General features: G+C 46.7%; 1 protein-coding gene across 1 annotated transcript in view; it reads left to right on the top strand.

Annotated features, from left to right (window-relative positions):
• Positions 1-10,000, top strand: part of ldb2a (LIM domain binding 2a) — a gene marked incomplete at its 5' end in the record, with an annotated part of 47,622 nt that overhangs the window by 25,783 nt on the left and 11,839 nt on the right. The window contains 3 exon segments of the mRNA XM_084459381.1: positions 5,693-5,733; positions 5,735-5,866; positions 9,236-9,358. Coding sequence (XP_084315507.1) covers positions 5,693-5,733; positions 5,735-5,866; positions 9,236-9,358 — 296 coding nt within the window.

The following is a 10,000-nucleotide window of genomic DNA, read 5'->3' as shown; positions in this document are numbered from 1 at the left end:
CCTGGTCCTGGTCCTGGTCCTGGTCCTGGTCCTGGTTCTGGTCCTGTCTGGTCTGGTCTGGTCCTGGTCCTGGTTCTGGTCTGGTCCTGGTCCTGGTCCTGGTTCTGGTCCTGTCTGGTCTGGTCCTGGTCCTGGTCCTGGTCCTGGTCCTGGTCTGGTCCTGGTCTGGTCTGGTCCTGGTCTGGTCTGGTCCTGGTCTGGTCTGGTCCTGGTCCTGGTCCTGGTCTGGTCTGGTCTGGTCTGGTCCTGGTCTGGTCTGGTCTGGTCCTGGTCTTGGTTCTGGTCCTGGTCCTGGTCCTGGTCTTGGTCCTGGTTCTGGTTCTGGTCCTGGTTCTGGTCCTGGTCCTGGTCCTGGTCCTGGTCCTGGTCTGGTCCTGGTCCTGGTCCTGGTCCTGGTCCTGGTATTGGGTCTGGTCCTGGTTCTGGTCCTGGTCCTGGTTCTGGTTCTGGTCCTGGTCCTGGTCCTGGTCTGGTCTGGTCCTGGTTCTGGTTCTGGTCCTGGTTCTGGTCCTGGTCCTGGTCTTGGTCTAAATCATTGAATTATATTTCATGATCAACATACTACAAATTAGATAATCGTTGAGTCATCATCGGCAGTGTGTGCAGGAAGGGTGTGCATAGAGCTTTTATGTTAATATGTGTGCATACTGTCACTCTGTGTGTGTGTGTGTGTGTGTGTGTGTGTGTGTGTGTGTGTGTGTGTGTGTGTGTGTGTGTGTGTGTGTGTTCGCATGGCCTGTGTTGTGTGTGTGTGTGAGGATGTGGGTGCGTATCAGAGGGCATGTATCCTCTTCGCCTTGTCCTTCTCTGGTCCCTCTGTGCATCATTATAGAGCTGCTGTGTGTTCTACCGTGGACACACACACACACACACACACACACACACACACACACACACACACACACACACACACACACACACACACACACACTCTCTCTCCTCTCTCAGCCCCTATCTGTCTGTCCAGACCCCCCCCTCGTTGCTCTCTCTCCTCCCCCAGCACACACATTTACACATAGGCATGCCTGCATACTACACACACACACACACACACGTTCTGTACGGTACACATAGCCTACGGTACACACTTTCACAGTCATGCACAGACACACAGTCACACACACAGATCCTCCTGCCTACCGTCACACATAAACGCACAGCCACATCGCAAGTATGGGCACGAATTTGCTGGTGCAAAATATGAGCAAAGTTTCCCATAATACTCAAAATCAGGTATGAACTATTGATGATACCATGACTTTATTACATTACATTACAGTCATTTAGCAGACGCTTTTATCAAAAGCGACTAACAACAAAGCATTATGGAACGAGAAGGCGTGGGATGTCACGTACATCGCCACGGCTAGCGGGAGTGGTTAGTCACGACGCGCGGCGGAGTGCAGTTACACCCCGCTAGCCGTGGCCATATCCGTGACATCCCACGGCTTCTCGTTCCATAATGCTTTTATACAACGGTTGCCACATTTATCCGTCAATATTTCAAAAAGAAAGACAATATGAACTTTAAATAAATTTATTTTTAATAGAACTATTTGTTAATAATTTGCAGATACTTCCGCTGAAAAAGGGAACGTTGCCAGGCAACGACAATGCTACAGCACATCTTTGTAAACATTGATCTGTAGGCTACTAATAAGAGGTGGATTGATATTAAAAGATGTGTGAACATTTTAGCGTAGGGATATCGTGGTTATCACCACAGATGGAATGCAAACTGGCCAATAGAGACAATGGACCGGATCTATACCGTTGTATAATAATTGCATTTAACGTAGGAAAAGTCAATATACTACTACTCGCCAGAACTCACAAGTGCATCTTCTTTCTAAAACAAGTGACTAAGAGCATAATCTAGTGATGAAGGCAAAGTGCAAGAATGGCAATCTAAAATACAGTACAATACAATACAATACAATAAAATATAATAAGTGCTTAGGGAGGGAGGATTGTTGTAGTACTTCTTGAAGAGATGAGTTTTGAGCCTGTGACGAAAGATGGGCAGCGACTCTGCTGTCCTGACAACATTTCATAAACCGTGTTTCATTGACGATCATCTCCTCAGGACAACAGCAAAATATTTTTTTTTTAGGGATCAGCATTATGCTTCAAAAAACACACTCTTCTTGGTAAAGAAGCTTTGCTCCAATTTGACCCAACTGGGCTCCAGAGAAGTGTGTGTGTGTGTGTGTGTGTGTGTGTGTGTGTGTGTGTGTGTGTGTGTGTGTGTGTGTGTGTGTGTGTGTGTGAGAGTATTCAAGCCAGCGGCCCCTCTCGCCCGACGCCCCTCTCGCCTCAGAGCAGAACAGTTCTCCATGCCTCTTTTTGGCCGGGGCTTCTGGCACCGCTCCTGACTCACTCATGGGGGGAACAACCTCACAAAGTGGCATGAATTAATGAGACTAATTAACACGCCGTTAATTATTTGTAAATTGCGTGTTTGGGTACACATTACTTGAGAGGCATATGTTGCTTGTCGTGTTCACCCAAAACAAGCGCCAGTTAATCCTATCCCCCCGAGTGCCAGTGTCTGAAGATGGGCCAATCAGCACGCTGGCTGCTCAAAAGAGGAAGTAGAGAGAGAAACTGGGGAAAGAGAGGACATTTTCAAAACAAACAAATGCTTGCCTGTGTCTTTGTGGACTACATGGAGTCTGGGGTTTCTGTTTTGTTGTTGCCATTAATTATTATCGTGTTTTGTTACTGCGAGTGCGTTGATCATTGGAATAACCTCAGGCCTTTTAGACTCGCAATGGGCTCTTAGACAATAACGGTTTTAAAAGATCCCCTCCAAAATGTGTAGACAAACACGACAATGTTCTACCAAAGCACATTGATCAAGAAGTGGCCAAAAGTAATGTTCTACGCAATAGACTAAACAGACTCAAGCAGACTACACTGAAATAGACACATTTAGAATTTGGTTTTCATTGATTTGAATGGAGCCAACTATGCAGATAACGTAGGTGTCAAGCGCTGCCTCGAAAAACGTACAGATACAATAGGAGGAGCAAATTCGTGTGAAGTTTGAAATGATCCGTTGCGTGCTACCATGCCCACTACTCAACCATGGGAGACGGTCTTCTGGAGCGGTGCTGTGTGACTTTCTCTCTGTATTGGCTGGGGACTCCAGGCAAAACCTAAACTGAAGCTTCTTGGTTGGTCAGCTGTGCAAGAGGCATATCTGTGTATCTCTCTTTTCTCTCCCTCTGTTCTTCCTCTCGCCCGTGCTCTCTCTCTCCGTCTTATCCCTCTCTGCGTTTCTCTGTCCGTCCTTCCCTCGTATTCTCTCACTCCCCTGTCCTTTATTTCTCCTCTTCTGTCCTCCGGTGTGGTTCTGTCTATCCCTCTACCTCTTCTCCTGTCGTCCACTGGACCCCCGAATCCTCCCTCTCTTCTCTACCCCGTCCCCCCGTCTTCTGAACCCTCTCCTGCTGTCTCCACGTATTCGTCTCTCTCTCCTCGTCTTCCTCCCTCTACCTCTCTCTCTCTCTCTCTCTCCTTTTTTCTCTCCTTCTCCTCCCAGTGCAGAATTTGTAGTCAGCTCCACTCCTGGGCTCACTTTGTTTTTCAACCGTGGGGTGAACTAGAAAGAGAGAGAGAGAGAGAGAGAGAGAGAGAGAGAGAGGGAGAGAGAGAGAGAGAGGGAGAGGGAGAGAGAGGGAGAGAGAGAGAGAGAGAGAGAGAGAGGGAGAGGGAGAGGGAAGGAGCCAGGGAGGGAGGGAGAGAGAGGGATGGGGGGGTATTGGAAGGAAGGACAGAGAGAATGAGAGTCATTTACACACAGACCGAATCCCGCAGTTCTTCCTCTCTCCTCCTCCTCCTCCTCCTCTTCCTCCCCTAGCCACTGCTCACACACGACCAGACATTCTATATGTTTATTTAGTCACGCCTGACTTGATCATATTTGAAAAAAAACATACCAGTCATGGGTGCCACCACACCCCAACCCTGCACCCCCTCTCTCTCTCTGTCTCTCTCTCTCTCTCTCTCTCTCTCTCTCTCTCTCCATCTCTTTCTCTCTCCCTCTCTTTCTCTCTCTCTCTTCATCTCTTTCTCTCTCTCTCTTCATCTCTTTCTCTCTCTCCCTCTTTCCCTCTCTCTCTCTCTCCATCTCTCTCTCTCTCTCTCCATCTCTTTCTCTCTCTCCCTCTTTCTCTCTCTCTCTCTGTCCATCTCTCTCTCTCTCTCTCTCTCAATCTCTCTCTCTGGAAACCCCTCTGTTCAGGGATAACCAGGGAGTGCCCCTCCGCTGTCTTGGGGGACATTTCTAAATTAAGTTGTATTTCCTCTGCTTTGCTTCCCAGGGGGGAACATAATTCCACCCAACAGTGTGTTGACTCTAAGATGGATTATTTCTGCTTGAAATCAGAGGCCGTGCTGCTGGATAATGCAGCTAGCGCTCCGTTTTAACAGAAATGCTGTAATGAGGAATATTTGACGGAGGGGAAAAATGCAGAATAACGGGAGAGACTTGTTACACATGAGGAAGACTAAGCCGGGGTATCTCCTTTTTTTAGAAAGGCGCACAGAGATCGCGACTGTACCCGACCGGTTCTATTTCCAGTGTTCTGCGCCGTACATGCAGAACCGTGGATACACTGTCATGCTTAATAAACAGAAATGATCCAGATACTCTTTTTCCCTCAGCTGATAAAAGGCGATATAGTATCTCCTCTTTTGCATAATATCTCTCCGGATCGGCACAGTGCACCTTGATCCCTGTGTACCATCATTTCCATTCTTTTAAAACCCAGAACAAGCTGACGGAGGAAACAAGAAAAGCCAGAGAGGAAAAGACACTGACATTCTTTCCTGTCTCATGCCCCCTCGCCCTCCTTCTTTCATGCGCCGAGCGCTAAATCCACCAAGTTCCTCTCACGTTAGCTCTCTGTTCTCACTGCGTCTCTACTCAGACCTGTCCACAAACACAAGACTAGGAAATGTTGCTAAAAGTACTTTATAGTCGGGTTACTTGGCCTTGTGTTTTTTTGCTACTTAACCTGTTTAGAGATATGAAAGCAGACATTGTGAGGATGTAATGTGTTGAGAACATGGTCTGATAGAAAGACGGCAACCCGACCAGGTCCCCTGATGAGTGACGAAATAACACTTCATTCAGCAGCTGATTATTGGATTAATATGTCCTTTCATCCGCTGTCTATAACCTCCTCTCATCCGCTGTCTATACCTCGTCTCATCTTCTGTCTTTTTCTCCTCTCATCCGCTGTCTATAACCTCCTCTCATCCGCTGTCTATTCCTCCTCTCATCCGCTGTCTATACCTCATCTCATCCGCTGTCTATTCCTCCTCTCATCCACTGTCTATAACCTCCTCTCATCCGCTGTCTATTCCTCCTCTCATCCGCTGTCTATTCCTCCTCTTATCCGCTGTCTATTCCTCCTCTCATCCACTGTCTCTACCTCCTCTCATCCCTGTCTATAACCTCCTCTCATCCACTGTCTATAACCTCCTCTCATCCGCTGTCTATTCCTCCTCTCATCCACTGTCTCTACCTCCTCTCATCCGCTGTCTATTCCTCCTCTCATCCGCTGTCTCTACCTCCTCTCATCCGCTGCTGTTGTTTCCCTCAGTTATCAAACAGACCCTCATCCCTCCTTCCCTCCACACCACATCAGCTAAGTCTTCTTCTCCTCTTCCTCTCCCTCAGCCATCGGGCGAACGCTCATCCCGCGTTACTTCAGCACGGTGTTACGAAGGCGGCGTCACCGACCTCTACTACATCCTCAAACACTCCAAGGAATCCTTTCACAACTCCTGCATCACCGTGGACTGTGATCAGTGCACCATGGTTACCCAGCATGGGAAGCCAATGTTTACAAAGGTAAGGGCTGACCCTGGATCTGTCACCATGAATAATTTATCCCACGAGATGATAATGGGCCTAGCGAGGCATTTAACTGGTCAAAGATCAAATCAATTCTTCTCCTTTGATTTTTTGTTCACTGGGTGTGTGATTCAATTAGGTTCAAGCCACCTCGGCTGCAATCAGACAGGTGTCTTAGTGTACAGTGCCCCGATGCACTTAAGGTTGCAGGCTACAGAGCAATGAACACATTGGCTGTGAAGTGGGTCTATATCGCACTTTGCTTTCTACAGATTCGCTTAAGCAGGTTATGTTGAGCTGTAATTCAATGCTTCATACCTACCTACCTCATACCTACAATGCTTTCTGACTCATACGGCAAAGTACTCATTAGAAAAAATATTCTGCAATGGTCTCGCATTGATTTCCTGTGGTGTGCTATCAACAACCACAAAAAATGATTTCATCTTCTAGAAGATTTTATTTTTCATGATGCTAAAAGAATAACATTTTAGACAAAGTGTGACGGAAGAGCGGTCTGCATATCCTCCTGGCTTGAATCAGATGACTAACTGTTTGCAAATGGTTCTGCTGACTGTCTCTTGAATTTCAATTGAGGCTACTGCTGGTGAGCGTAGCTAAAGGTACCATGAATCTGAGCACAGCAGTGAAGCACACTGCATGATTTTAACAGCCACACATTTCAGCTCCATAAAAATAAAAAACATTCCCACAGCGCAATATTCTTATGACACCTAACCGTATTACTGTAAATAAAGTGCATGGAGAAAAATGTGAAATGAAGTGTAAGAACAAAATACAACAACACAGGTTCAGGTTAACAGAAGCCAGTGAAGTACAGCATTCCCAACTGCAGGACACTAAACAACCAAAATGACATTTACCGAGCAAGTCCTATTTAGTTGAGAAAAAAATAATTCATTAAAAAAATTCAAATAACACACAGGGATGTTCTCCCGGCTCACAGGCCTGCTGGCTCTGGAGACTTGAATCTCAATCACCCCCCCCCCCCCCCTTCCACCCCCCCCATCCCCCTCCCCCCCCTTCCACCCCCCCCCACCCCTCCCCCCCCCCCCCCCCGCGCCCCCCACCCCCCCCCATCCCTGGAGAAATCATTCCCTTCTCTCTCTCCTTCTCTCTGCGGCCCAGAGGGAAAAGCCCGCTGCGATCCCTCTGGAAATAATCTGTATGTGTGAACAGCGAGTGTGGATGGGGGGGTGGGGGGGGGGCAGGTAGGGGTGTTGGTCTGGCCTACGAGGACCCCCCGCAGAGCCCCTACGGTGTCCCAGCACCTCTATTCACCACCCAGCAGGCCGTGCTGCGCGGGGGCTCGGTCTGTGTGCATCAGGGGCCAGGCCCTTGTTACCGAAGCCCAGGTGGACACCACTTCCTGTCGGCTGAGAACCAGTTGGCAGCTTTATCCCACCCCTGGTCTGTGGGAATCTCTTCTGGTCATATCTGTGGGAATCTCTTCTGGTCATATCTGTGGGAATCTCTTCTGGTCATATCTGTGGGGATCTCTTCTGGTCATATCTGTGGGAATCTCTTCTGGTCATATCTGTGGGAATCTCTTCTGGTCATATATGTGGGAATCTCCCTGGCTGTTAAGTAGTTATATTAGCAGAAAAGTAAAAATGGCATGGCTGAAATTATGGTTGTGGACGAACAATGAATATATTTCTTGTGCGATGGCCATGTTATTGACCATAGCACATAACATAGAAGCTAATGAATCATCGTTAGCCATAGATGAGAATAGAATCTCCAGAGCCATTGGGCTCCAGTTCGAATTCTTCGTTTCGTTTTCGTTTTCCACTCCCAGAATTTGTGCCTGGCCAGAGTATGGAAGATTTATGACCCCACTCTGGAATCAAAGGTGAGGCTCTCCGAGGGGCCGCAAGGCTTTTCATGGCCACTGGTTTAATTCAGCAGGGTTTTCCTTGGCTGCTCTCACTGTCCATACACTCATCTGAGTTCATGGGACTAAAAGAGAATTTGGCATTTATTGTTGTTCTGTAGACATTTAAAAAAAATGGTATTTTAGCTGAATAGCAAAATCTGAATAGCAAACGATGGAAAGAAGCCATATTGAATCTGAAGCAAGTGTTTCACATGTTGCCAAAGTTGTATGCCATCATACAACGTATGGTTTATTTGCGTTGTTCCTGGCGTTTAAGCCACAGGATAGGTTGTAGTATTTGACGTGACCTCCTAATGTACTTTAAACTCTGGGTCAGAGATCACTCGTCTAACAAACAACTGGAATTGTAATCAAAGTAGAATTAAAACCTTTCCCATTCTTCATTAAACACCTAACGGCTGGATTATTTTCAAATATTGTGTAACTCTAATCCACACGAATCTACAAAAGACACATTATCAGACATAATAACCACAGCAATATTAGAACAATATACAATCATTTGTTATGTGATAGACAGCTTGAATGTTTTTTTGAGGCTATCTAGAATATGAACTACTGACTGACTGTGGCTAGCTGGTTGGAAGTCTAAACCCACGCAGGTTGTGTGCAGAGATACAGTATTCACATTTTAGTGAGCGAGAGCAGCCCACAGAGCATGCAGGGGTTAAATCATATATTCAATGGTTAGGAGCTGCATGCAGAGGGAAATTTTTTCCCTTTTTTATACTTTTTCTTTTTCCAGCATGGTGGAGCGAGAGCGCCGCACCACGTGACCTTGGCCTGCCTGCCCGCCAGGCTCTTTCTTGTTGATCCTCCCGAGACCATCTGTGCTGGGGGCATTGATTAGAGTGTGTCTGGTGGGATTACATCTTTTCGGTTGCCATGCCAACTAATCAGCTGATTTTTTTTCCGCCTCTCCTCCTCCTCTCCTCTCCCCCCGCCCCCCCCCCCCCCCCTGCCTGGGCCCGCTCCCTCCCCGGTTGCCACAGCAACGAAACATAGGGAAGCACCGGCAGTCGGGTAAAGCACTGAATTCGGCTAAAGGCAAAAAAAAAAAAAGATGTTTTTTTCTCTCTCTCCCTCTCTATCTTTCTACATCTCTCGTCTCTCTTAATTGGCAACTCACTCTGACCCGAAGTTCTTTTGTCTCTCCCATAACCCCCCCCCCACCCCCCCTCAATGTCATATTTTTAAAAGTGGGAGGGCTGGGTGAACAGCTCAGAGAGGGTAAATATCCTCCGCATAATAATCCCACTCCTTTCTAAACAACTTGAACATAAGCAGATGCAAATGAGCAGCCCCAAAGATTTTAATGAAAATCAAGCATTGGCTTATAAAAAATGTATCCCTTTATTTCTAACCAATGGATGGTCCAGCCAATGAATCAGATGAAAATGTATGATTGTGAAATACGTCAAAATAAATGTTTTTTTGGGGGACAGGTATGCACGGAGGGCCGCCTGATTCTCGAATTTGCCTTCGATGACCTGATGAGGATCAAGACTTGGCACTTCACCATCAGACAGTACAGAGAACTCATCCCTCGTAGCATACTGGCCATGCACGTAAGTGTGACATCATCAACACGCGCCGGCCGATCCACCAGTCCTGTTCAATATTAATGTCAGTCCTCTTGAGTGTGTGGACCCCACCAAGACACTTTAGAAGCTGTTCGTGAGCATATGAATTTAAGTGCCAACAAAGCAGTTTAGAAAGTGTCCCAATTTGGAGGGATTTTATAAACCAATTTATTTGAAGCACATCAAAGACTGCTCTGGATGAAAGAGGGGCCGTAAAACACACACACACACACACAGACACACAGACACACACACACACACACACACACACACACAATAACAAGGTCAAATGAAGAATCTGTTTAATTCCAGTGAGTGTAATGAACAGTACTGTTGCTGAGAGAGGGGGCACTTTAGTGCGCATCTTAGAAGTACTAGAGCTGTAATTCCCTCTTGAATGGAAATGTATTCAGTTAAGTTTTTCTGTTATAGACCATCTGGTATACCCTAACATATCATGAATATGTATGTCTATCATATATGTTTACTTTTTAAACATAATCATGCAAACTATAACCCAAACAATACCTTGAAACTATCCGCACCTGCTAGATGCTAGAGACAAATTTCTTCCCCGAAAGTTTCTCCTTACCCCTGTGGGTCTAAGTTATATTTTAGAAGTAATTC

This window comes from Borostomias antarcticus (genome assembly GCF_949987555.1).
Source record: "Borostomias antarcticus genome assembly, chromosome: 28".
NCBI classification, from domain to species: Eukaryota; Metazoa; Chordata; class Actinopteri; order Stomiiformes; family Stomiidae; genus Borostomias; species Borostomias antarcticus.
Note: the sequence above shows the minus strand (reverse complement) of the source record. Positions and strands in the feature narration are given on the sequence as shown.